The sequence below is a fragment of the Chrysemys picta genome, chromosome 4, assembly GCF_011386835.1.
Source record: "Chrysemys picta bellii isolate R12L10 chromosome 4, ASM1138683v2, whole genome shotgun sequence".
Taxonomy (NCBI): domain Eukaryota; kingdom Metazoa; phylum Chordata; order Testudines; family Emydidae; genus Chrysemys; species Chrysemys picta.
In genome coordinates, this window is record NC_088794.1 from 149,376,755 (window position 1) to 149,404,715 (window position 27,961).

The 27,961-nt window shown below is 48.9% G+C and overlaps 1 protein-coding gene across 2 annotated transcripts in view; it reads left to right on the plus strand.

Moving 5' to 3' along the window:
• Positions 1–27,961, plus strand: part of CDKL1 (cyclin dependent kinase like 1) — a 37,913-nt gene that overhangs the window by 3,539 nt on the left and 6,413 nt on the right. For both annotated transcript variants that reach the window (XM_065593985.1, XM_005290249.5), the window contains exons 2-8: positions 12,268–12,389; positions 17,404–17,476; positions 18,626–18,716; positions 20,231–20,431; positions 24,362–24,444; positions 27,103–27,159; positions 27,656–27,811. In XM_065593985.1, the coding sequence (XP_065450057.1) occupies positions 12,268–12,389; positions 17,404–17,476; positions 18,626–18,716; positions 20,231–20,431; positions 24,362–24,444; positions 27,103–27,159; positions 27,656–27,811 (783 nt within the window). The remainder of the gene's footprint in view (positions 1–12,267; positions 12,390–17,403; positions 17,477–18,625; positions 18,717–20,230; positions 20,432–24,361; positions 24,445–27,102; positions 27,160–27,655; positions 27,812–27,961) is intronic.

Consider the following 27,961-nt stretch of genomic DNA (forward strand, 5'->3'; position numbering starts at 1 on the left):
TGCTCCCAATACTTCTGTTAGTCTTAAAGGTGCCACAGGACCCTCTGTTGATTGTTATATAATTCTTGTGGCTTTAGATGATGGTTGCATGGCTCTTGAATATAAAATGGCTTAATGGTCCAAACGTTCATTTTTCCTAAGCAGTCTTTAAAGTGGGTAAATCAACTGGGGTAGCCAACAAAGCCCCCGCTGACAGAGCTGAGCTAGTTACATGGAGGTTGTGTGGTCGATTTCCGAGAGTACCTTTGGTAGTAAGATTTGCTAAACAGCCATTTGGTTGATGCAGAGATAGTGGTACCATGCTGCTGGGTCATCCTTACTAGCGACTGTGTGTAGTAGGGAAACGCACGGTCTTGCTGATGTTAAGGGAAGTCTGAGAGTTAAGACTTGGAGCACCTGGAGGAACTTGAAATTCACGTGTGATGGGGAGAATGTGTAGTCTCAATCCAACGCGAATACATGTGCCTCACTTAAAATGTAAATTGAACTTGTGCTAACAACTAGTGTGGCCCAAAGAGGAATAGATTAGTGATGTCCGTGCACTGGCATTGTACAAACATCACTGTTTTCTCAAATCTAGCTATGAGGCCAGATGCTGCTGTACTTACTCGTGGGGAGTAGGACCTTATTCTGCGAGTGGCCTCGTTGGTAGGGAAGCCAGACTTTTGGCCCTGAGGGTGTGTGTATATAAGATACCTCCCTACAAGCTCACCAGAGTTGCATAGATTGGCCAGCAGCAGCCCAAGAAGCAGACCTTCTTTTCCCCAGTTAGGTTGTCTATTCCTAGAGTAGCAATGATCGTGGTAGGTGGCAAAGCTGGGTTGTGGAGCATGTGCAGACCACCACCACTTCAGGTGTGGAAGTGCCGCTGTCTTGGGCCTTGATCCTGCAGACCTGCCCCGTGAGTAACATTCAGCTCGTGTTTGAAATTGCTTGTTTGCGTAAGGGCTTGCGGTGTGGGGCCCTTAGTTTGGAGACACCTAGTGACTCCTGTTCACTAGTTAACTAGGGGGTGAGAAGAGGCCTTGTAGCTTCTGCTCCTCAGGTCTCTTGGGGAGAAACTCGCTGCTCTGTCGATCCTGCTCCAGGCTGCCCGTGCGCACGTGTTAAATGCATGTATGTAAATTAATAAGGTTTATTTATCTCTGTATGTTTCACAATAAAATACAATAAATACTTTAAAACAGTGTAAGAAACCATCAGAAACGGTGCTTGTAGTGCGCTTAAATATGACCCATATTAACAAAAAAAAAACCCTAGGGAAACTCCCAGACAACCAAACCCGTTCCTAGTCACATGGCGCCAGGTTTATATAATTTTTGGTGCTGCCCAGAATGGGTCCAAGCAGAGCCGTCCCATCCATAGGATGGACTGGGGTAACCACCCCGGGCCCTGTGCTTTGGGGGGGCCCCACGCTTCAGGGGAACATGGGGTCCAGGGCGGCCTGGGGGCTTAGTGGGGGGCTTGGCGCCAGCAGCACCCAACAACCCAGCCCACCCCTGCTCTGCCCCCAAACCTTCCCCCAAGCCCCTGCCCCCACCCTGCTTCTTTCCGGCTTCCACCCCCTCCCCCAAGCGACGCTGGGAGCCGGCGGAGCGGGGCAGGCTGGGGCCAGGCCCCCTGCTAGCCCCCTCCCCCAAGGCTGCCCTGGACCCCATGTCCCCCTGGGCCCCTCAAAGCCCAAACACTGGTGAAGCCGGGCCCACGTTCTTAAATACTGGTGGAGCAGGGGCACCATGGGCCCATATAACTCGCCGCCTAGGCCTATTCAGACATCTAAGGCTGAAAATAGACATTGTGGAACATTGTCATTTATATAAGCCGTAAGTCAAGAATTTAGGATGCTTTAGCCCCAAAAGCCTGACAGAAAACATGGAAATATTCAGTGAAGGGTCTTTTTAAAAATGAACTTTATTTAAAGCTCAATGTTTAGAGATTTCTTTCCCAGTATTAGCATTTCCCCCCGTCTCTGGTTTCTACCTGGCATTTTGCCCAGACTCCACTTTCTGCTTGGCATTTATGGAGCAGTGGCAGACCATTATCCGCTATCAATGTTCTTTTCCATTATCTTAATTTGCTTGTTGGGAACCAAGTAACGTTTCTGTTGCTGTAAGTAGGAGATTTCAGTGTGTCACAATAGTTCTGAAAATGTCCCCAAAGCTGCTCTTTCTATAAACCATGGTCCCGTTTGGTATTTTATTACACGTGTTTATATAAAACTGTGGGGTCCTGATGCGAAAGAGGCTGTGAGAAGACTGCCGAGTCTTACTCCTGTTTCCATCCCAGTCGGTGGTAGAAGACCCATTTGTTTCAGCTGAAGGAGGATCGGATCCCTGTTTATAGTCATGGTAGTGACTCCAGAACCATTTTAGGAACAAAGCACCGTTGGTGCAGGGTCAGGCTCGATGGGGAATATAGGTGTGTTGCCCTGCCAGGAACAAACTGGGAAACTGCAGTTCTATCTGTTTAGATGCATAATTCTTCCTAACAAACTGCATTAAACTTTATGTGAATATTAAAGATTTGCAAACGAACATAATAGTTACTGAAGCTACTTGTCAGAAGCCTGGCTGATAAATGCGTCTTCCCCACCCCCATAATAATCAAGAACCCAACAAGCTGCAGGGTCATCACCAAAAGACGTGTGTTTGGAGTGATGTTGATTTAACAAGTGGAGACCTGCTCCACTATCTTTTAAACATTTTCTTTGTAAATAGTAACAGATTGTTTGTTTATGTATTAATTAATTAAGATATTTCTTGGCTTAGGCAACACACTGTTTGTCCAAGATCAAATGAGATTATGTTTCATCAGTGAAAAATGTAAGCCCCCGGATAAATAGTTGTTCTGCAGAGTAAATATTTTGTGGACAAAGGCTTGTGTAACTAACCAGCTATGGTAGCTGGCTCCGAAGGATAGCCAGAGTATGCAGAGAGTTTAAAGGAGTACCATTGTGTGTGATGGCTTTGAAATATACAAAAGGTACTACTGTGAAAACAGGGTCAGTCTTTGTATAAACCGTATCCCCGACAATAGAAACCCGATACCGACTGTTTGTAGAAGGATGAATTTCAAATGTTGCCAGCTGATACAGTGCTGTGCATAGGGCGTCAGTTCACAAGACGCTCACAGGTATATACTACAAAACATAAAAGGTGGGCGTGGCTTTTAAAAGAAATCCAGCTCTGTAGGGTGTATGGCTTCTGGAGGAGCAGGCTTCAGATGGAGAACGGGCCTTTGACAAAGAGCTACTCGCAGATTGCAAACAAACACATTCATTATTATTATTCTGCCTTACAGAGGCCCTGGTGGAGATCAGGACCTGTTTGCGCTAAGTACTGTAAAAATACATAGTCTGAGACCGTCTCTGCCCCAAAGAGTTTACAGCCCAAGTAGACAAGACAGATGAGGGATTAGAGGGGTCGGGATTTGCCAAAGGTCAAACAGCAGGGCATTGTCATCTTATCATGTACGACCAGCTCCACCACTGCTGATTCCACAGAGATTTGTGTGCTAACGGCTCCAGAACCTTTCCTGAGTCTTCACCCAGCGATGGGGCTGCCTGGGAAATGGCGTTTGCTTGCTTTGGAAAGTGCCTGTAGCAGACGTGTGGGACTTAATCTGCTGGAAAACCTTGATCCCGGGGAACCCAGCCCCAGCGCTCGTTCCCAATAGTACTGTGCTCAGGCGAAGCCAAGTAGAGCTTTAAATAATGCCCGAAGGAAGCGCTGTGTGAAAGCAGGGTGGGAAAACAGGGCAATGAATTGACCAAGCAATATGGGCTCGTGCGGTACTCGGTGTCCACTTGGTTAGACTTAGTTGGGGATGGGGAATTCCACTGGAAAGACACTTGAGTCAAGAAGACCCTGCCCTGGCCAGAACAGTGGGATGTACAGCAAGGTCAGCTCTGCTGATTTCATTTGCCTTGGGTGGACATAGGAAGAAAGGGTCACTGAAGACTTTGGACCTTATCCTATGAGGTGCTGAGAGGCGAGAGCTCGACTCTGACTGACTAATGGAAGTGGAGGCTGCCTGCTGGATTGGACCCTTTGGGAGAAAAAGCCTTCAGCTGACTCACTTTGCTTTTGGGCAAGCGGTGCAATTCGTGGAGAAAGGCTGGCACCAGGCCCCGTGTTCCTCTACCAAGTTGCAGACAGCTTGGCAGAAGCTGGCTAACTTAAGGGAAGCCCAAGTAGAAGTGAATGATGGTAGTCGAGCCTTGGTGTGGTAGACAGGAATGACCATAGCACAGTTCCCACTGAAGAAAAATGCCGATTTTCCAGAGATCGGGAGATGGGATTAGCCACTGGTGTACTGCTGCAATGTGGCCTTCCGTGCTGAAGGACAAATTCAGGGATGACCCTAAATCTTCTCCGTTTGGCTAGTGGCAGTCGTGCCACTGGGTGAATTTGTGAAAATGCTCATGGGCTGGGCTGTCTTGGTTCAGGGACCCTTCTTCAGGCTGGGCATAAGCCACTTGTATCTCATTCAAACCCACAGCCGGCTGAAAGGATGCATCAGTCTTGAGATGCGTTAGAACCCTGCTGTGTTCTGTGAAAGATTCTTGGCCAATGATGGGCAAGTGCCGCCCTCCATTGCGATCTCTGCTATAAGACTGCTGGGCGGGTGCATTGAAAACTCTGGAGAGATGTTTGCGTGGTATCTCCAAAGCAGCCCAGGGATGGACATTTTAAGGCTCCAGTGAAAAGTTGCCAACTGCTTGAAGAGTTCAGCTGGGAACTGGAAACCACGTTGGAACGGGGGCGGGGGAGGCTGCTCAGACTCACTGAGGCAGCAGTGAGGTAAAGAGAGAAAAGCTGGGGCCTCCAACCTTGAGCTCACCCTCTCCCCACTGCATCAGAAGAATTGTCTGAGAGGTTAAAGGGGTGAAGAACTTCCCCAAAGAGAAGGTCTCTTGGGTGAACTAAGCCTTAGCAAGACGCTGCTTGTCTGTCTTGGAGCAGCAGGTGCAGCTAACATAAGAACGGCCATACAGGGTCAGACCAAAGGTCCATCTAGCCCAGTATCCTGTCTTCCGACAGTGGCCAATGCCAGGTGCCCCAGAGGGAATGAACAGAACAGGGAATCATCAAGTGATCCATCCCCTGTCGCCCATTCCCAGCTTGTGTCAAACAGGGGCTAGGGACACCATTCCTGCCCATCCTGCCTAATAGCCATTGATAGACCTATCCTCCATGAGCTTATCTAGTTCTTTTTTGAACCCTGCTATAGTCTTGGCCTTCACAAAATCCTCTGGCAAGGAGTTCCACAGGTTGACTGTGCATTGTGTGAAGAAATACTTCCTTTTGTTTGTTTTAAACCTACTGCCTATTAATTTCATTGGGTGATCCCTAGTTCGTGATCTATTTGTGTGGAATTGCTGAAGAATTGTCCTGAACAAAGTTTTTGCATTTTATTTTACAGCTCATCTCTTGTTTTAGTTTCCCCCGTGAGCTGCTGACACAGCCCATAGCCTTTTCTGTTAGAGTTAAGAACAAGTGTATTCTGTTTCTCCACTCCTGGGTGGTGGTTGTTTGGTACGCTAAGAAGCACCGAGGTATGTACATGGGGGAGAGGTCTAGCGTGACACCCTTTTGAATGCGCTGTTATCAGATCAGAGAAAGCATCCGAGCAACCAACTCTCTCAGAACTTGAATACACAAACTAGAGGTGAATTCGATGCTAGCATGTCTCCTGTTCACTCTTCCCTTGGAAAGTGAAACACCAAATTCCCTGCTAAGGGCTGACCAGGGCCATGCAGGAACTGGCTTTGACGCATCCCCTTCAATGAGTGAACTCAGTTGCCAGAGGACAGTTCCACCAGGGGCCACACACCAGCCCCCCAATGCCACTCGGCTCCCAAGAACTGCTGACAGCACTAAAGAACCAATTTCCTCAGGCGATTCACACTGGTCAGGTCGCGAGCTGGTCTGAATTCCCCGAGAGAGATGCCAGAGTTTCAGGAAGGATTAGCTCTGCACCCCGTCTCCTTCTCAATGGGAACAGTGGAGCCTAGGCCGAAGGGTAAGCGTGAACTCTCCCCATCCCCTCCCCCACACCTGTAAATGCAGGCCAGGACCCTGGGCGCCAGGAGACAACCCCTGACATCTTCTGTCAGCAGTGAACCGAGCCCTTCCCCACGGCCCGGAGACAGTCCTAGGGCTGCAAAACTGGACGGGGAGCAACCAAAACAGGCCCAATTTGAGTGGTGGTGTGACCCCATGCGCCAGGTCGTGACGCCGCTCACTCGGATTTGGCCCGGCCCCATCTCCACAAGGGTGTTCCCGTTGCCCCGTCGCAGCATCGTGACCTGACGCACAGGGTGGTGGCGCCGCTCGGATTTGGCCTGGCTGCCTCTCCAGCCGTTAGGCCACCCAGCTCCAGAGCAGGGCTGGGGGGAGGGGGCTCCCTTGCCAAGTTCAGGTTCTCAAAGTGGGGGCAGTGGCCCTTCGGCACCCCCATCTCCGGCACCTGCTTAGGCAGTCTGGCCTGCAGGTGGAGGGTTGAGCCTAGTTGCAGCCTGTTAGGAGCTCAGACAAAGGGCCTGGCACCTCGTTTCCTGCTCTGACATCGATACAGCAGCGAGAGCCGACCCGCTTCTAATCTGTTGATCTGGCCAAGAGGCAAGGGAAAACCACGGCCGCACGCAGCTGCCAGGTTTGTCCCCGCTGGCAGGAAGGCTGGATTTCCCCCATTGCCAATGATCTGGGGTGACTGATGAACCCCAATTTGCTCTGCGGAGGAGGTGATGCAGCAGGTGCTGGGGTGGAGGCCAAAAGACCCATCTGTAGTTGGCGATTCTCATAGTCATGTCTCATTAGCGCTACGTTGTGACTGAAAATAATCTTGACGCCTGGACCTCTGCCGGGTTCTACTGGGATGAGTTGGGTTTGTGTGTGAAATGCCTGTACCACTGAACAAAGCGGAAGTGATTGGCTGCAACTGATATCACGCTACTGTCTGTGCCCGCTGCTGACTGTTTCCTTCCAGTTGTGTAGTAATTGGCCCTTATTAGGAACGATAGTCCGCATCTTCACCCCTTCCCCCCCCCCCCCGATGGGCCTGTGTATCCCACCTGGGGTAAGTGACCCACCCCAGAAATGCTGAACTTTATAGTCAACGCTGTCTTGGGAGTTTTCTCTAGTGCCCGTCACCTACCGATCTGAGCCCTTCCCAAGTGTGATCAAGGGGGTGCTGCAGCCACTCACGTGGAGGGCTAAGGCTTCTGGGGGCCGGCACATCATATGGTCCATAGCATTGCAGTGAGCTGAGCCGCCCAGAGTTGTTTCCCAGTGAATTGGGCAGGCAAGTTCTCTCGCTTCCTGGGTGCTCAAGGGCAAACGTGGGATGGCATTGGAGAGCTAGCGGCCCTCGAACGGCACCAGCCGCGTCCACACTGCAGACAGCTTGGATTAGCACGCGATAAACTTTGCTCATTTGAGCTTGAGATTCTGCCGCTTCTTGGACCAGGCAATTTGAGTTAAGAGCATCCCAACTCTTGAGTTGAACGCTTCCGTGTGTGGATGGGAAACACTGGGGTTAACTGTGCAGTGAAGACGAGCCCTAATTTGCATATTGCTTCAAGGTGCTTATCCTATTGTTTTGTGTGTCCCCGTGTTTGGGCTTTATTTGGTTAAGGGGGTTTGATCTATGTTGGTAATGGACAGCATCCTCCAGGCAGGGCACCTCTTGTGTGGCTAACGTCACCTACTTTAGAACTTGTGCCCTATAACGCCAGCTACAAACCACAACAGTGTTCAGAAATGTCCTGATATAGGGTCCAACCTGCAGCATAAGGTGAAGAATAGAGTTCCATCTTATGAACCACACAGCAGTGCAGTTGCATTAACATTCCTCCTTTCCATAGAGAACAATTACTGAAGCTGCCGGGTACCTCAGCTCTGGCATTGCAAAGGGAGTGAGGGGAAAAAAAATAATTCAGTGCAACAGAAGGAAAAATAAGATCTTTTCCCGATCAGGTTAGTAGAGGATTGTGTAGCTCTAACCGAAAGCTGTCATCCATGCCACCAACTGACTATCGATAGTATACGTAGCTGCAACAGGTGCCCATGAACAGTACTGAGTGGGTTGGGATTAGGAGGGGGAAGTCTTTTCTGCTGCTGCCTGACAACACCCAGTGGTGACACTAAAAAGCTGAACGCAGCTTTCTTTAGCTAGACCCCATCTACTGCAACTCACAAAGGCACTGCGAGAGGTAATGGCAGATTTATGGGGCCTTTGAGTGCACAATTATGGCTGGGGACTGACTGAGGCATTAAAGATCTGAACGTTCTTTGCCCAGAGCCGTATTGTTCAACTAGAAATTAATGATCTTAGCTGCAGCCCGCTAAAATTCTGCACATAAGCTGTAATTTACTAGCCAAGTTTGACCACACAGCCCTCTCTTCGGTCTCCCTGGTGGAGTCTTGAGCTTAGGAGAGTAATCAAATATCTGCAGCGCCGGCTTTCAGAGCATTGTTCTTGTGGTGCTTTCAATGGGGAAAGTAAATCTGGATACATGATATTAAAAATATCCCAACTTTTATTTCAAACTCCAGTTCAAATACACACGGCGACTGTTCCGCATTAAGGACAATGTACAGATAAGCACCTTTGAAACTTTAAATGGGTTTGAGTTTCAGTCTCGCTTTCTAAACAGTGGTGACCATGGCCTGTTTGTTCTCTCCTGTGTGTGTTGCGTTGCCACAATTGTCACTTATTTAAAAAGAAAAATCTCCAGGAGAGTCTCGTCTTGAGTCTGTGCTTTACTGCGACACGGGATGTGTGGGCACAGGCCAGTCTGACGCATGCAAGCTGCTCGGGTTTTTAAAGCCTGCTGCATTTCAATGATCTGACCCTACGATTGGGAGAAATACTGGCCAGTTAGTCTTATGGGAAGACTTCTAATCGCTGGGCAAGACCTGGACTTATTCCAGCAATTGCACGGGTTGTTATCTGTCTGTGTAACCCTAGCATCCAGAGGCTGGGTTATTGAATTTAAACCTCCCAGCTATTTTGAGGGTGTTTCCTGTTGGTAGTAATGTACCCCTGAAATATTAGCCTGGGCTAATGTTCACATGGCTGGGAAGCAAAATTCCTGAAAGGTGAATACGTATTGTTCAACGTTTGGCCATTCTGTGCTGCCTCCAGTCACCCTGCCTGCCCCTTTCATTGCCGTCCCCCACTGTATTCCCCTTCCCACCTACTGGTCAGCAAGAATCTTGCTGTTGGAAGGGCTGCGATCTGGTTTTGTTTCAGAACCAAGCTGGGCCGAGGGTCTGCAGTTCTTGCCATCTGGGCTCCATTCAGGGCTCTCTGGCTCCCTCTGGTGGCTGGGCAGCAGCCCCAGAAACCTCCTCCCGCTCACAGAGCTGGGCCTTTCAGCTCCAGCAATAAAGGTTCGTGCTCTTAGATCCGGGGGTTATGAGTTCAGTGCCCACTGCTGACAACCCACCCAGCGGCATCATGGCCCGTATGGAAGTTACTTTAGAGTATAGAGATGCTGGTGGAGTGGGGAAGGTGTGAGGTGGGGGGAGGGAGAATGGATGGATTTACCTTGGGATATACATGTGTGTTCCTCCTATGGTTTGACAGCTGCACTGTGATACTTCTCCTCTCCCTCCCTTTCTCTTTCCTGTACATTTTGGTGGCGGTACTTCAGCTGGAGGGACTAATAATCTGAGGGTGGCCAGAGCCCGGGTTACAGGTGCCCCGGTCACAGCAGAGGGACCAGTGAGAGCGACTTGCAACTTCACAGGGTAATCATTAGGCACATTGGCTCTCCACAGCCATTCAGAGTGCAGCAGTTTTGCATAACCAGAACCAGCTGTGTGTCCATTAATAAGTGCCCCGCAACCCCGCGCTTGGATCGGCAGAACCAATTGCGTTTCGGCGTCAGGTGCTGCCATCTGCATCGTGCAGGGCGGGGACCCAGTGTGTGGTTCTTGCAGGGTAGCTGTCTGTAGGGCGTTGTAAGCAAAGCTCTTTCAAGGCCCGAAAGATGACTGGTACCCACCGCTGCCCTCTGCTGTGCTGTGTCTTGCCTGTTGAGCACACAGACCGCAATGATTCAAACAGGCTGGAGCTCACCTCTGCTCTTCTCCTGAAGAACTCACAGCCTGCCGGGCGGGGGGTGTTTTCAGTTCGCTTGATTTCAGCCAGCCAGATTTCCATCTTCTGCCCCCGGGACAGAAATATAACTAAATATGGGGTGCGGTGGGTGTATGCCTCTGGTTTGATAAAGGACGTGTATTCATTCGCGTGGGGATGGTTATAACTGGAAGCTCTCATCCCAGCTCCTGAGTTTCATCCGTCACCTCTGTGATTCATTTGGGTGGCCCCTGGCTCGTGTATTATGATGTAGGTCAGAGGTTCTCAAACTGTGGGTTGGGACCCCAAAGTGGGTGGCCAGGGCTGATGCTAGACTTACTGGGGCCCAGGGCCAAAGCCCAAGCCCCACCGCCCAGGGCTGAAGCCGAAGCCCGAGGGCTTCAGCGCTGAGCGGCGGGGCTCAGGTCCCAGGCCCTCTGCCTGGGCTTTGACTTTGGCCCCTTCCCCACCAGGGGTGGTTCGGCTCAGGCTTTGACTTTGACCCCCGACCCAGGGCAGCAGTGCTCGGGCGGGCTCAGGCTTCGGTCCCCCGTCCTGAGCTTGTGTTGTAATTTTGGTTGTCAGAAGAAGGTCGCGGTGCAATGAAATTTGAGAACCCCTGGTGTAGGTGAATAGGAGCTTTGCTACATCGCTCATTATCTCCGATACTTGTCTCCCTCCGCCCCCGCCTATAACCTAAACAGCCCCGATCTTCCCAACCTCTCCTCACACACACATGTCTTTTCATGCCTTTCCTCGCTTTTCCTGCCCTTTGGCCAGGGCCCTTTTCTACATCCTTTGTGAGAGGAGATGAGCAAACTCGCCGTAGTATTCAAGGGGAGGGCAAGTCCTTGGCATATCTAATGGTGTTATAACTTCAGTATCGTTCTGTATCCTTTCTTAACATAATCTAGCATCTCTTCTAGCTGCTGTTGTGCTCTGAGCAGATGTTTTTATGAGCTGTCTGCAGTGCGGCTTTTAACCGGCATGGTTATATCGAATCCATCACACTGGAAAGAACTATTCACACTTGTATTTACCTTGCACTTCTCTACTTAATCCGCAATTGATTTCTCTGGTCAGCCTAGACCCTCCTTACAGTCTTCTCCAATGTTGGCTAATTTAAATCATTTTTCTCTGCTATTTTGCTGTTCATTCCCTTTTCCGAATCGTTCGTTCACATCTTAGAAGATGGCCTAGTACAGAACCTTGGAGATGCCTTGTCAGTTTCCTGTGTTGAAAATTCATTGTTTATTCTAAAACTCAATCCAGCACAAATTTTAGGATGTCTGTCTTTGTAAGCGTGTGAGTAATTCCCTTGAAGTCAATGGGACTACTCCTCTGATTAAAATTGCCCATGTGCCTAAGTGCTCTGCTGGACCGGGGGCCAGCTCTGTTTTCTATTCCTTTACCAGTTACTTGTCCATGCACCTTGTTTTAAAAAACAAAAAACAAAATAAAAAACAAACGTTAACAATACCAGGAAGTGGAATAACCATTTCATATTGCAACAGACAACCTAAAAGATCCAGATGTGCCAGATCTTCATACGCACATTAAGAATCTTGGTCTGAAGTTCTTTGGTAAGGAAGCCCCTGATACCAAACAAAACAAAAACAAAAAATCACTTCCGAATGAACCCCTCAAAAGTTGAGACCGTGAATTAGCAAAGCAAGGCGCGGGAGGTTTCACTGTGTCATTGGGGGAGAGTCTCAATGTCTTAGTCCCAAAAAGGCTTCTAACATTGATATAAAAGCTTTTTTCAGCAGCTATAAGGTCTTATGGTGTGTATTTCCAAGCCATTGTCTAAGGAGACTCTCTTCTTCCACTGGTACAGTCAGAGGCTAGCTACTATGTGATGGATGATACAGAAATACCTGTGATGGATAGAAATTATTTTTTGCCTGCCAGCATCTTCTCTAGTCGGTGGCTGTTTGAGCCAAGTTTATCTGTGGCCCCAGCTGTCTCCGAAAATAACTAACCACTAGCCTCTTCCGGCCCTGGTTGTGGCAGGTTGGTCCCCCTATTGTGCAAGCTGGCTGATTCAAGGTGTTTTGTGTAAGAAGTGTTCTGCCCCCTCCCCTCCCCGCCCCACTTTTCAGCTCCAAGCTGCAGGACGGGGCAGTGAGCCGTCCGGGGCTGCGTTACTAAGTAGACCGCTCCATTGTGTGTTCACAGCAACTGAAGCACCCCAACCTGGTCAACCTGCTGGAAGTCTTCAGGAGGAAACGGAAGCTCCACTTGGTCTTTGAATACTGTGACCACACGGTTCTCCATGAGCTGGACAAGTACCCGCGGGGGTGAGTAGCCGGCTCCCGGGCTGCGGAGGGGGTTTGGGGGAGAGCGAGGGAGAGTTCATGGGAGTTGCTTACGGCCCCAGAGTGCTCTCGGGAGGGTCTCATTAATAACCGTCGGGGCGACGTGAAGGCTGCCCGGCACAGTGCACTTGACCCTCTCGGTTACTGTGGTTTAGCGATGCTGTCCAAAAGAATTGCCCAAGCATTGCCTGGGAGTGCTGCTACCCGGAGCTGCTCACCAAGGAGATCATGTCACTCAGCCTAAGCATGCAGAGTGATCGCTCGCCTGCTTGACAGGAGCAAACTGGAGCGGAGAGAAGAGCTTGAGAGACCTCTGAAATCCTAACGCTGCAAACAGCCCCCAGGCCCAGAGAGCAGCGGGCAGCCCGAGAGCCCGCGGCCGTAGTCGCATTCCACGGCCACCTCCATGATGGCTTGTGAGGAGCAATGAAATTAACCTGTGGGTGGCTCGAGACGTGCAGTGGCTGCTGGTGTCCTACCAGACAGGTGTCCATCAGCCACCCTGCAAAGCCCACCGGTATTATTTTGTGTGTGTCCCCCTATGGGGAGATGAGTTTGGCCTACACCCACACTGTTTAGATGAGAAGAAATACTAGCCCAGTCTGGCCTGGATTGCCAGCCGGTCTGATGCTGAGTGAGCATCGGCCTGAAATTCTCTCTCCCGTCCCTCACCAAGGTGGACGCTCCGGGTCTGGGTTTGAGCTCAGGGGGAGGGAAGCCTGCACGGCTGCCTGTTTGTGGTTGACTAGAGAGTCTAGGGGGCTTGGCTGTCCGGGGCTATATTCACTCTAGCTCCTGTGCTAAACCCAGCTTCCATTTCCTGTTTAGAGATTAAAATAATCTCTGGCCCAAGTGATTGTGCTCAACTTTACTTTCGCTGGGTCCCATAAAGTCTCCCTCTAGCCTGTCCCTGCTGGGCTCTTGTTGATTGCTTAGCCTGGATTGTGAGCACTTGCAGCGGTTTTGCTATTGTCTCTTCGCCCGACTCCCCAGTTGTACTGAGCAGGGCACGTTGACTCGGCTCAAGCTGTAGCCTGTGCGGCCAGTTACCCAACCCATGCGCGGTCATTAATAATGTGACGGGCATGGTCGGTCAGGCAGAACTCATGGCTTCCTGCGGTCTGGCTCGCTCTCCGGACAAACAGAATCAGGCACGGCTTTGGCAGAGCGTTACCCTGGCATGTACCATGCATGCGCCACTGTGTTTTATGTTCATGCCCCCGAGAGCTCTCAGCACTTCCCTTCAAGCAGCCATCTGTGCAAAACAGGAGCGGTGTGTACAGAGGAAAGGAAACATTCTCCGTTCTGGTGTCTGTCTGGTTTGTGACGTGATATAAACGATGCTCTGCCGAAATGTAGGACCGTGAGTTACTCCTGGTGACTTGGTGCTGTGGAAATGCTCAGTGTAAGTTTATAAATCGTTTTGCAGGCCTTACATTAGCTGAATGGTCGGTGGGAAGCTAATTGGTTGAGGGGTTGGTGGAACAAGAGCCGTTGCTCTCATGGGTGAGTAGCTTCAGCAGAAAAATTGGACGTGCTGATGGGAGATAAGCTTTGTAAGCGAGGCAGCAGCTTCCCTAGCACGCTAGCTAGAGTCTGGGAACGTGGAGTCAGGAAATGGGATGCGTCGCCCCCGTCAGGGCAGACCCCTGACGTTCACTGTCTCTTCATTCCAAACAACTCCAGTTTGAACTAATAAGTTTACTGTAGGCTGAATAGAACTGATGCTCTAATTAGAATAATCTTGGTCTCCGTTACTCTGAACGGACAGTTGTCCTGAGAACGGGAGCTGGGTTTGTACAGAACGTAGGTAATGTGTTCGGACCGCACTGAGCACAATGGAGCCTGGATCCTGACTGCAGCTAAGCGAAGCTGTTCTCTGTGCGTTTAGGGCCTTTCACAGTGGAGCCCTGCTTTCTGATTGGGACTCACGCCGCAATACAAATAAACACTAATACATATATCCTCATTAGTAAAGGATTCAAGGATAGGAATATAATTAATGCCAGTCAACATGGTTTTATTGAAAATCGGTCTTGTCGAACCTGATTTCCTTCTTTGAGGAGATTACAGGTTTGACAGATAAAAGTAAATACATACATGTAATAGACTTCCCTTAGGACCACGCACCTTTCTGATTAAAAAATTAGCACTATCCAATATCAATAAAGCACAGGTTAAATGGATTAACATGTGCCTTGATATTGGATAGTGCTAATATTTTAAATAAATTAGGGGGCATGGATCAGCCTTCACGTCACACTGCCCGTCAGTACCCGGGTCGGGCCGGGAAAGCTAACGATCCAACCAGCGGACCCAATTCAGTGATGAATGCTGGTCACGTGCTGCCTGAGACCCGCTGCGCATCCGCTAAGAAGAATGGATTAAGATGTATCTCAAAAAGTAGTTGTCAATAGTGAATTACCATCAAACGGGGTGTCCCTAGTGGGGTTCCACAAGGTTTGGTTCTAGGCCTGACAATGTTCAACATTTTCATCAATGATCTGTGAGTAAATACAAAATCACCGCTGATGAAATTTGCGGGTGACACAAAGGCTGGCGGAATACGCAATGAGAGAGCAGTTGCACAGAGTGGTCTGGATGCTTGGTAAGCTGGGACAGACGCCGGGTCGTACATACAGGAACAAAGAATGCGGGCCCTGCCTACAGCATGGGGGGCTGTCGTGGGAAGCAGTGACTCTGGAAAGGATTTCTGGGTCGTAGCAGATGGGCAGCTCCTGGTAAGCACCCCGCGTGGTGATGTGGCAAGAAGGGCTAATGTGATCCCGGGGTGTACAAACGGGAGTAGGGGCAGGGGAGGCGACGTTACCTCTGCATGTGGCATCGGTGAGACCGCCACTAGGACACAGTGTCCTCGGTTTTGAAAGGATATTGAAAAATTGGAGAGGGCGCCGGGAAGAGCCACAGACACTATTTATTTGAAAGCGGGAGAAAATGCCTCGCAGTGACGGACTGAGAGTCCAGTCTGTCTAGTTTACCAAAAGGAGATTGAGAGGTGACTTGATTAGAGTGTAGCCGTACCTTCACAGGGAGAAAATACCGCATACTAAAGGGGTCTTTATTCTGGCGGAGCATGGCAGAACAGGAACCAGTGGTGGGACATTAAATCCAGGCACAACTTTTTAACCATGAGGACGATTAACCCCTGGAACAAGCTACCAAGGGAGGTGGTGGATTCTCCATCTCTTGGTGTCTTGAAGTCAAGACTTGATGCCTTTCTGGATGACCTGCATTAGCCAAACACAAGTGAGTGGGCTCAATACACGAGGTAACAGGGTGACATTTAAGGGCTGTGTGGTATCCAGGAGGTGAGACTAGATGATTTAATGGTCCCTTCTGCCCTTAAACTCTCTAAGGCCATGAATCATCCAGAACAATGTAACGCTTTTCAAAATAGCCAGCACTGAAAATAATGAGATGATTTGTCACTGCTGAGTTCCTTAGTGTTTGTTCACTTGAAAATACTTTTAATGGACGTTTCCAGGAATCTGAGCAAAAGCTTCAGTTGACCTAGAGCAGGAGTATAAAGGGAACAGTTATTTGTAATAGCGAAGGGTTTATGCAGAAGGAAACAAGAATTAAAAAACAACATCTCACATTTGAATGTCCTGTTGCAGTTGCAGGCAGGGCTGGTGGCACTGCCTCTCATTAAAGCTGCCTGGCATTACCTGTTCAGACCCTGTTTTGTTAATTCGAACTCTGCCAAATGTTAACCTGATGTCAGCTCGTACTGAGGTCGGAGTGCAGCACTCCAGGTAATGTCATTCTGAGACCATTTCCTGAACACGACTCTAGCCCTGATACAGCAGCATTGGCAGGAGAGCCGGAAAGGTGACATGCAAAGGCTCTCCCTCTTCTTTTGGCTTCTTTAAGATGGATGAAAAAGGCTTGAAAGGCATAAAACGTTTGTGTTGGGCCTTTGAAACCTCAGGACTGTCAGCTCTGCCCTCCCTGGTGTGGCTGGGGGACCTCATGAATGTCTGAGGATGCGTATTACGAACTGTTGCACCTCATAACCGTGGGGAGGCGGGTGCTGAATCTTTAGAGATGTCCCCTCTCTAAAATGTCGGTTAGCCATCGACGTTAAACAGATGGGAGGGAACAGAGCAAATCCTTCCTCTCTCATTTGCTCAACTTTCACTCTCTTGGCGTTGGTGACCTAGTGATCTGACGGGATCACAGGTCAGTGGTGGCCTCAGTGCTGTGATTTGTCTCGCTGGCTCCGGCACCGGCAGGGGAGAGCCGGTGTAGACCGGCCGTTGGCATTGTTCGTAGGATGTCAGAAGAGTTAATGGTGCAGGACATGTGAATGATGAGACTAGCCATGGGACAGGAGGCGCCAGTAGCCAGCCCGCATCAGTGTTTGGTTGCCAGGGGGCAGACGCAATGTCGGCTAGATGTGAATGGCACCAAAAACCTTGGATCGGGCTTAGCTGGTGTAAATCTTTGTGTCTTGTCATTGTAAACTGAAATCGCAAGGCCCCTCAGCGCTCGTCCGAATCTGTTCGGCGTTTGGAATAGCGCTGGAAAGTACATAGTGCCCTTCAGGACAGACCTTGAAGGTGCTACAGACTTAACACCTGTATTTGAAACATCACCTTAGAAAAGAGGTTTACATGCCAGAAAGGGTCTCTGTAGAACTCCATATAGAGTTTCTAGCTGCAGCATAAAAATGTGGGGAGAGTAGACAGGCAACAGATAGAAAAAGCCTCCGTTGTCAGTAACATGGGTGGACTTTTCTCCGGGTTCCTGTAATTATAGAGTGAGTAGGCTGAGGATTAAATCTGTGTTTCTTGTAACTTGTCTCTACTAAGTGAAGTCTGTGTAAATGGTCCCAAAGTGTTGCATTGGGGGATCTGTTCTTCCTGATTGCTTTGGCTGTAGATGGCATTAAATTTTGCTGGCATTTAAGTTGAACTCCTTTCTCCTAATTTCATTTAAAAATAAATGTACTCCTTGTGCTTTTTTAAAACAGGGTCCCAGAGCATCTCGTGAAGAGCATAACTTGGCAGACCCTCCAAGCTGTAAACTTTTGCCATAAACACAATGTAAGTCCCATAAACACTAGCGCCGTATATCAGAGTGTTGCTTTGAAGTGGGTACAGATTCTATTACAATCTCTCAGGTCTGGTATACTCTGTGCTGGGGAGTCAACAAGATTTTTGTCATCTTTTTATAGAAAACACCCACTTTTAGTGTTGCTACAAGCTCCTGAATATTTTATTCATTATTTAGATTCCTGAGGTTCGTGGTCAGAGTGATTTTATGCTAACAGCTTCAGGTGAGCTTCCCGCCTAAACAATCGCCGGTAGCAGTGTGTCCTTCTGGGAGAACTGTCACCAATCGCAGCCACGTGCAGGGAACAGACCTGATATCTAGTAATTCAAAGCCTGATTCAGCACCTACTGGATTCAATGAAAGTCTTTTTATTGACTCTAGTGGGTGCTGGATCAGGCCCCTAGTGAAAAGTTTCAAAAGTGACATGTGCTAAGATCTGTGCTAAGGGACCAGCTAACCTCCGCTTTCAGGAGGTGGATCGTCGTGTTAGGCTAAATAAAAATTGTACAGGAAACCTAAGCACGCTTTAACCAGGCTGCGTATGAGGAGGTAGAGCGGGAGAGTTGCTTATCAGAGGTTACTGTGAGCTTAGCTGGTATCTTCTTCATTTTTATTTATCTGCCGAGGGCTGATTTAAGAGGTGGGAGGGAGACCTCTTTGGAACAAACATTTTGTTTCCACTAGTAGAGCCGCGTAAGACCGACCACAGGAACCTGGCAACCTGCCTCGCTGGCTTGCAGAATTTGTTGTTTTGTCTCTTTCTCTCATCCCTCCACCATTAAATTGACGGATTGTATTTGGTGCTAGTCGGCACAGTAAACCTTGCACATGTAAAGAGCTCTGTGACTGTCCATCACGCCGCTCCGTTATTTCACACTGGGCCACTTGAGTCGAATGGGGGTTGTCGGAGCGACGCAGGACTATGGAAATTGTGGATGTGCGTAGTATCTTCTCCCGAGTGTGACGTGAAAGACCAGGGTATTGTAGGACCCAGCAGGATGCTACTTTAACAGTTAGAGTCTTTTCGTCTTCTGTTAACGATCCAGGTCGGGTCAGGCCGCTCAGCAACGGGAATGTGGCAGAATTAACCTGGTCCAGAGTTCGATACTTGCTCCTGATTCACTTGTTTGTGTTTCCAGTGCATACATCGGGATGTGAAGCCAGAAAACATCCTAATAACGAAGCATGTGGTCATTAAACTTTGTGACTTTGGATTTGCTCGCATACTAAGTAAGTGCTGGTAACTTCTTCCATGTAATGTGTGTGTTTAAAACACAAAGTGTTTGACCTGCTATTTCCATGCTGTTAAGGACTCTGTCTGAGGGCAGTCCTGCCTGGAATGCCCTCCTGTGGCAGGCTGTGGCACAACAAGCGCACTTGCCTCAGTTTCCCTGCCTCGGTTTCCCCTCTATACAACCCATGCAAAGAAGTATTCTCATGCAGCAAATTCAAGCCGTTTTATTTATATAAAGTTCCACAGTCCACAGATCCCTCATAGTAAAAGCAATTCCTCTCAAGCCTCCCCCAGAAAACAAGGCTACACTCACCCCGGCCTCTCTGCCCTGGCTTCCGGTATCCACCCTCCAGCATCGGCCCTCTTGTTTTCGGCTCAGCTTCTCCTAGTCAGGCTGGTTCTTCCCTTTCTTCCCACAGGCCTTTGCACGAACTGTCCTGTAACACGGCAGGGGATCCCCAGCTCTGGCCAGGCCCCACCATCAACTTTTGGCTCTTCCCAATGGCTCTCAGGAGCAGCAGTGAAGAGCCGGTACAGTTTCTCCCTGGGTCTCCTGTCCTCCTCAGGCAGCGCTCACCTGCCCCTCCTGACTTCCTTCCGGGACCTCTTGCCTAGGGCCAGGCGTCCTCTTTGGAGCCCATTTGGGTCAGCTGATGAGTCACAAGGGCACTAGCCTTTTCCTCTTGACGAACCAGTGCCGCCTTGTGACAGGCGCACTTTGTCTTTGGGATACCCCCACACACATGAAAACCCTCTCGCAGTGTTGGTTGTTTCCACAGAGAACCTCCACTTAAGGCAGAGTCTTGTTATCGCAGGAAGGGCCTGGTTTGCAAAAGGGTCTCGCCTTGGGAACGGTGGCTTCGCTTGTCCCATAATAATAATAATAATTTAAAAAATCTTGTGACCCTTTGGTTTGCCCGTTTCTCCAGCAGGGCTGCCCGGGGGGGGAGGGGGGAAGTGGGGCAATTTGCCCTGGGCCCCGCAGGGGCCCCATGAACCCTGGCCGAGAATCCCTTCCCTGGCTACTCACCCGGTGGCAGTCCGGGTCTTCGGCACTTCGGCGGCGGGTCCTTCAGTGCTGCCGAAGACGCGGAGCAAGTGAAGGACCCGCTGACGACGACTCGGCGGGCCGCCCGGTGAGTACAAGCGCTGCAGCGGGTGGCGCCTTTTTTATGTCCGCTCCCCCGCTTTGCCCCAGGCCCCCTGAATCCTCCGGGCAGCCCTGTTCTCCAGACAAGTGACCTGGGGTTTGAGAGCTGAGAACTGGCAGCGCCCTCTCGGAGGAGTGGTGCGTAGCCTGATTTCAGAACAATATTGTTTTGATTGCACGAGCTCATGAGCGTGGCAAAGTTGGGTTCTGAATAAGTGCAGTAACCCATGTTGGATGACTTTCAGGACCATTACTGTAGCAATGTCTGAGAGAGATGATAAGCAACATGCTTGTTACCCTTCCTTCAATAATTCTGATCCCAGATTTCTATTCTTTCTATCCTTCCTGACCACAATCTAGCTGGCCCTAGTGATTATTACACAGACTATGTGGCTACCAGATGGTACCGTTCTCCTGAGTTACTTGTAGGAGATACTCAATATGGCCCTCCTGTGGATGTCTGGGCAATAGGCTGCGTCTTTGCAGAGTTGTTGTCAGGTGTCCCCTTGTGGCCTGGAAAATCAGATGTGGACCAGCTGTACCTAATCAGGAGAACCTTGGGTAAGTTGTCCTCGTGCAATGAGGTTTCAGCCATGTTCCTCTCTAATCATCCTGTTTAACCAATAATGGAAACAGTGCAAGTTCTGGACAAACCTGATTATTATGCAGATCAGAATCCAACTGACACTTGTATATTAGGAAAGCCTCCGATTATCAGTTCAGAGCCCAAATCAAACTCCTCCTCCAGTTGTGCTGCTTTATTTCACATGAATGCAATGGTTACTGGTTTGTTTTGAGTCACAGCAGGCAACGTAATCAGAGTACAGCACAATAATCACTGTGCAAACACACTTAGAAGTCCCGAGCTTGGCAGTAAATTGCACTTTAGAGTCCCAACTGAACAGCAGGAATGCATATGCAAATAAAGAGAATGTAAATAAATAAAGATATCCTATCTCCTAGAACTGGAAGGGACCTTGATAGATCATCAAGTCCAGCCCCCTGCCTTCACTAGCAGGACCAAGTACTGATTTTGCCCCAGATCCCTAAGTGTCCCCCTCAAGGATTGAACTCACAACCCTGGGTTTAGCAGGCCAATGCTCAAACCACTGAGCTATCCCTCCCCCTGTTAAATTTAACTTTTCAGCTGTCCAGCTCTGCCTTGGTCACAATGGGCCTGATCCCCACAACTCCCACTGGAGTGAATGGGAGCACGGGTGACCCTCAGAAGAAGATTGTTATTAGATTGATCCCTTGTATTCCTGTTGACTTTGGTGGCAGTTAGGTTTACCCAGCATTTCTTGGGAACGGGCCCCGTCCCCATGCGTGTGTTTGCAAGAACATACACTCGAGGTACCAGGTGCTGCTCAGGGGCTCCTGTAGTTTTTCTCCAGGATTTAAGTTGGTCACCCAATTGCTAAGTCATTCTAGGACACGTCCATGCACTGGGGATATGGAGGTGGTGGTGGTTTTTAATGAGTTAAGTGAAGAGTGGAATAACAGGAAGAAAGCCAATTCTGATTCAGTTGCATTTGTGAGTCTTTCATATTTACCCTCCAGTCATTCTCAAGAGCTCAAACTTTCCCAGAGCAAATACTCACCGAAAGTGAATTTTAAGCTCAGCTGTATGCTGACAGCACACGTGAGTCTATTAGACCCCCAAAGGAGCAGCTGGCCTCACATGGGCACAGGGGTTCACCTGCATGGAGCCTGCTGTAGGATCTGCCCCTTAGAGTGCGACGTTCAGTTAGCTCCGTGGTCCGGTTCTGGGGACAGGAACAGTAGCGTGTGATTTATGCAAATGACGAGTGCTGCAGCGCTTCACTAGCCATCGGCAGAACCGTATTTCCAGGCGAAACTTGGGTCTGACTTGGAACGAGTCGAGCTGAGAATTTCGCCATTTGTTCCCGAACAGGAATAAAAAGGTGAAATGAGGCAGATTATTTGTTGTGAATTATTTGCTTAAGGCCTTATCTCCCTCTCTCCTCTCTAGTCTCTTGGACTTCCAAGGAGCCCTCCCACTGCCATTCCCCCAGGTTTAGAACAGGCCTCATGCCACTGTGTCTTGTCTTTCCAGGGGCGCTGGACGAGACTCCCTTTGTTCTAGTCCAGGTAGATTTGTACGCGTGCCCGTCACCATGGTATCTGAGCACCGTGGCCCTGATTGAGAGTCCCTGGGGAGGATTTCCTTTGATGGGTGTTGCTGCAGTTTGATATGAGCCATAGTTAGTTTGGGGTCTGTTCCCTGGACCCCCCTGTTCTCCCTTTGAGCTGCGTCTGCAGTAGCTGTAACCTTTGCCGTCCTTCCAATTCTTTGTTTTTATCCTTTTTTTTATAGAAGCCTTTTAAAATTTATTTAAAAAAAAAACGTATTCCTTTTGTACCACAAACTTTCTGGAAAATGTGAATCTCTCCCCTGTTTTCATCATCCCATCTGGACTGCATGAAGATTTGAAACAGCCACAGTATTTCCCAGCAGCCGTGGCAAGCTCCGGGCCTCTGTATAAGGACCAATTGGACTTGGCTAATTATAGTTAGGAAAAAGTCTCAGTAAAATGTATTTTGTAAAAAGGTGAGAATATCCAGAGGAGGACACTGCAAACAGTGAATGGTTCAGATTCTCCTAGCTGTCGACTGCTTAGCGACAAAGGAATCATTAGTCTGGTTTGGATTTAAAATTGGGGCTCTTAATAGATCAGTATTCCTGTGTGTCATTGGGGACACCTAAAAGTATTAGGTGGGAATTAACCAGCTCTTACTCCTTTTGTTTCCCATTGGTGTGTAATATATAAATCTGCTTTTTCATATGTGATTCTTGGATAGATCAAGATTCATATTTTCTTACTGAGTAACTTAGAAAATCATGTAAAAGCCCATTCGTCCTTTTTATAGATAAAATATACGTTATCCAATATAGGTAAAACCAATTTGTAGTCATGGTTTGATTGCTACAGTCTCTGGAACGCTCCCCCTGAAGCTTTAGGAAAGTTACAATGTATTGTAAGAATGGGCTTTCGGCTCAGAACGATTTCCTTTTGATCCAGGCTGTGGAACCAAGACAGGTTAAGGAATGATTTGCAGTGGAGAGCGACTTGATCAAAGCTATGTGGTTTCATTACTACCTTAACCCTGGGTTAGTGGTTTGATTTGAACATCTAAGCTCAATCCCAGCTGTTCTTTCACAAGCACAAGGGCTGCAGACACGGCTTATGAAACCCTCCTGGGGAGAGCGTGGCGTTAACATATGCCTGTTACTGCATTTCAGCCCATTCTTGCCCAGTGATTGTCTGCTCAGGGCTATCCAAAAGGAAGGTTACAAATATAAAATCAAATTTTAATAAGAGAGTGACCGTCTTCCCTACCCTGTCCCCCTTCCCGTGTTCATAGAGGAAGGGCCCATTGTCATGAACAGCATGAGCAAAGCCCCTGTCTTTGAAAGTGTTGAAACACCGCATTAATCTGAGCACTGGGCTGGCATAACCTTTGTAGCCCCCGTTGTGAACAAAGCATGTCCTACGCCCAGGATGCAGTAAAGCCCAAAACAAACAGTAGCCCTTGCCAGTCATTCATTACTGCAGTGGACTGTTCCATCTTCTGAGACTTGAGCAGGGGAGTTACTTGTTGATTTGTTTTCTTAATAAATGTATATGCAGCATCTCCAGTGTTCCCTTGTGTTAGAGTGCCCCGTACACCATACTCACATCAGGATAGCACGGCTTGGCTTTCGAGTCCTGCAGCCTGATCTCACATGTTCATGCAGCACCCTCTAGCTCTCATACTTAGACACGCATCTGTTTATATTCAACCAACCAAAGAATTGTCCTTTAGAATACTACCAGGCCAGTGATACCAGTATTGGTTCTGACATGGAGCAGTTTTATTTTGGTAAAAAGTGGGCATGCCTTTGCCCTTACACGGTATGCTCCTTGCTGCTGTAGTGAGGTGTCTTTTAGGCTGTAGTGGGACTCACAATTTGCCAGCATGATGTAAATTGCCAAACAGTGAAGGAAAAAAACTAACCAGGCGTTAATATTGAGAAATAAATATCCAAGGCAACCATTGCATGATTGTCGCTATGCACGAAGCATGGAAATTCAGACCCTAGTGGTAGCAGTGGAGATTGAAGTTGGATCTCCTGCTCCAAAAGCACAGGCTCCTATCACTTCTTCTACAAGAGAATCTCCATTAGCTATTAGCAGTATAGGGCCAAGGACACACAGTTGAGCAGTTATGATTCCATCTAGTAGAGTAGCATGAACTAGCCAATTTATTGCAACACGGTGATAGTTTTAAAATTGATCAGGACTTTTAATCAGTGAAGTCAAGATGATTAGTTTTTGTAAGTGAATATTGTATTAGTTCTCTTGATGCCAGGATATCTATTTAAAAATCTTCTAGTGTAGTTTCAGCCTTGCTACACAATAAGCTTGTAAGACGTGGGCTAGTAAAACATCTAATTCACCTGACTTGGCTTTTTATTTTTGATTAAAGGGGACCTTATTCCCAGGCATCAGCAAGTTTTCAGCACTAATCAGTTCTTCAGTGGGGTGCGAATTCCAGATCCAGAGAACAAGGTAAGAATGCCCTACAAACTTACTTGAGTCCAACGCTAATCAGCAATTTGTATGCTATGCAAATGAGATGGTTGTGTTCTGGATAGAGAAGTGTTCTTGCTTTGACTCTCCTGGGGTGTAGAGTTAGGCTGTTGTTCACAGAGCTGCGTGTAGGGCTACAATTAAGCGATAACTGATTGAGATTCAGGGCATTTCCGAGGGATTAATGACCGATGGCCTGCGGCACAGCTAAAAGCCATTCATCCTGGCCAGTCGGTATTCCGCATGAAAAGCACTACACCGAGGCGGTCGTTGCTGTTGGACACAGCAAACGCCAAACGCAGACACACCGTAGGCCCCGATCCTGCAAAAACTGTGGCATATGTTTCACTTTAAGCATGTGAGTAGTGCCATTCAACTCCTGAGCATGAGTCTTTGTAGGAGAGGTTTGCGTGGGCTTCATTTTTAAGCCCGACCGGACCCAAGCCCACCCTACGTGGACCCCAGAGGGCCAAGTCATTTTCTGACCCAGCTCTGGCTCTTCCCCCAAACTTGAGTCAGTGTTGCTGCCACCTCCTGCCCATGGGGTTGGCGGCACCCCCAGCCGCTTGCCCCACTCCTGCCAGCTGCTGCCCTCTGCTGCACTGTGGGCGCATTGCCAAGCAAGAGGTGCCCGGACTCCTTGGCACGCTCACCCTGCCGGGCGCACTGCATGGTGAGGTGGCGGCGGCCGGCGGGAGCAGGGTACGCAGCCACTGCTGTGCCGACCCCACAGGTAGGAGGAGGGAAGCCGACCTGGCCCAAGCCCGAGAGGGTCAGGTTGTTTTCTGACACAACCCGAACCCAACCTGGTGCTGGCAGTTGGCAGGGCCGGCTCCAGGGTTTTGGCCGCCCCAAGCAGCCAAAAAAAAAAAAAGCCACGTTCGCGATCTACAGCAGCAATTCGGCGGGAGGTCCTTTGCTCCGAGCGGGAGTGAGGGACCGTCTGCCGAATTGCCGCCGAATAGCTGGACGTGCCGCCCCTCTCCAGAGCGGCCGCCCCAAGCACCTGCTTGCCAGGCTGGTGCCTGGAGCCGGCCCTGGCAATCGGGTCCCATCAGGGTTGGGTTGGGTTGCAGAACTCTACTTTGTAGGGTCAGGCCAACAGAAACCAGAGATGGAAAAGCCCCTGTTACCAGCTCTGCTTGTCCTTCTCTCTGCTTGTTTGGGATCATTCCCTGCGGTATGTACTTGAAAGTCTGTCTAGTCCAGTGTTAAGTGACCCAAAGAGGGCTCTTGCCGTATCCACCGGGAGAATGCTTTGCGGGTGACTTCACCTCAGTCACGTCTTGTTTGGTTGATTTTTTTTTTTAATCTGATATTCAGTTTAAACTTTCCTTTGATCATTTTAATCCTCTCACCCCTAATCTGACTCACTCAGACCTCTAAAGAATTCCTCTTCTTGGTGTTGACTTGCATCTGATACTTGCAGATGGTTATCTTATTCCACCTTAGTTACTGTTATATGATCAATACGTGTGTAATTATTTTAATATTTCCTCATGGCTTAATCCTCACAGACCTTTGTTATTTTGTTGTTCCTTGTCTTTAATACTCTATAAAATTCCTTTCAGTTTATCTAACATGGGATATACTGGATTCAGATCATTATGAGCCATGATTGCAGAAAAATGTGGGTGTCGGGAGCAAACCGAACAGAACAATAAGCAAATCATTATTCAATCACTGTGTGTTTATTCAGTAACTGTGTACTCAAGGATCTTTAAAATGATGTTGATTGTGAAATAGGCTGAGTTGGAAGTGAAAAGAGATGATGAATGCATCATGTGTAGGGCCCTACCAAATTCATGGCCATGAAAAATGCATTACAGACCGTGAAATCTGGTCTCCCTTCAGAGCTGGGTGGCCGGAGAGTGGCGGCTGCTGACTGAGGGTACGTCTATACTTACCCGCTGGTTCGGCGGCAAGCAATTGATCTTCTGGTATCGATTTATTGCGTCTTGTCTAGACGCGATAAATCGATCCTGGAAGTGCTCACCGTCGACGCCGGTAATCCTGCTCCGCGAGAGGAGTAGGCGGAGTCGACGAGGAGGCCTGCCTGCCGCGTGTGGACCCGCGGTAAGTACCTTTAAGTTCGAACTAAGATACTTTGTTATTCACGTAGCTGAAGTTGTGTATCTTAGTTCGAACTGGGGGCTTAGTGTGGACCAGCCCTAAGGGTCCAGCTCTGAAGGCAGCAGCGCAAAAGTAAGGGTGGCAATACCACACCAGGCCATCCTTCCTTCTGCGCTGCTGCTGGCAGGGCTCTGCCTTCAGAGCTGGGCTCCTGGGGCCAGCAGCTGCCACTCTCCAGCTGTTCAGCTCTGAAGGCAGCGTCATCACCAGCAGCAGCGCAGAAGTAAGGGTAGCAGTACCACAACCCCCACTACAATAACCTTGTGACCCCCCCCAACTCCTTTTTGGGTCAGGACCCCTACAGTTACAACACTGTGAAATTTCAGATCTAAATAGCTGAAACCATGACATTTATGATTTTTAAAATCCTATGACTGTGAAATTGACCGAAATGGACCATGAATTTGGTAGGGCCCTAATCATGTGGTGTGGAAAGCATGTTCATGATGACCCCTTGATATTTGAAACAGTTACTAATATAAATATGCTTTTTTTTTTCCCCAGGAGCCACTAGAATTGAAATTCCCTAACATTTCATATCCTGCGCTAGGACTAATGAAGGTAAGCGAAGTACCGTCTGTGGCAAAGTACTGAGTTCACACTTAAACTCTATGTATCAGAGGGGTAGCTGTGTTAGTCTGAATCTGTAAAAAGCAACAGAGGGTCCTGTGGCACCTTTAAGACTAACAGAAGTATTGGGAGCATAAGCTTTCGTGGGTAAGAACCTCACTTCTTCAGATGCAAGAAGTGAGGTTCTTACCCACGAAAGCTTATGCTCCCAATACTTCTGTTAGTCTTAAAGGTGCCACAGGAAACTCTATGTAGGTTACCCAAGAGAAGGATAATTCACTGTTAGCCACCTGGGTGTGTAACATGACTTGGGGAATTCTGTGTTGACTCTTAACCCTGGAAAACCCGGACTCCAAGGATCCATTTAAAAAACCCCAGAGTCCACAGATGTTCATTAAAACCAGCTGCTTTTAACATCTGTAATGTTTTAATGCCACCGTACACAAAGACCACCTGCGTGATCTTTAGCTGTATGACGTTTTCTTAGGGCTGCCTTCATATGGACCCTGCTGAGAGGCTCACATGTGAACAGTTACTGCAACATCCATACTTTGACAGCATGAGAGAAGCAGGAGATTTGGGAAGGGAGCATGAAAAAGCCACTCGGAAACCAACCCGGACCACTCGAAAGCACATGCCAGGGGTAAGACTTACTTCAGAGTGTTCAATGTCCTATAGCCTCGGGTAGGAGCTTGGTTCCCTTTTGTAGCTTCCAGCAGGTGGAGTTAGCGTTCTGACACCTGCAGTTTTCGGGGAGATGAGGATCCCCAGATCAGACCAGCAGTGGGCTGCA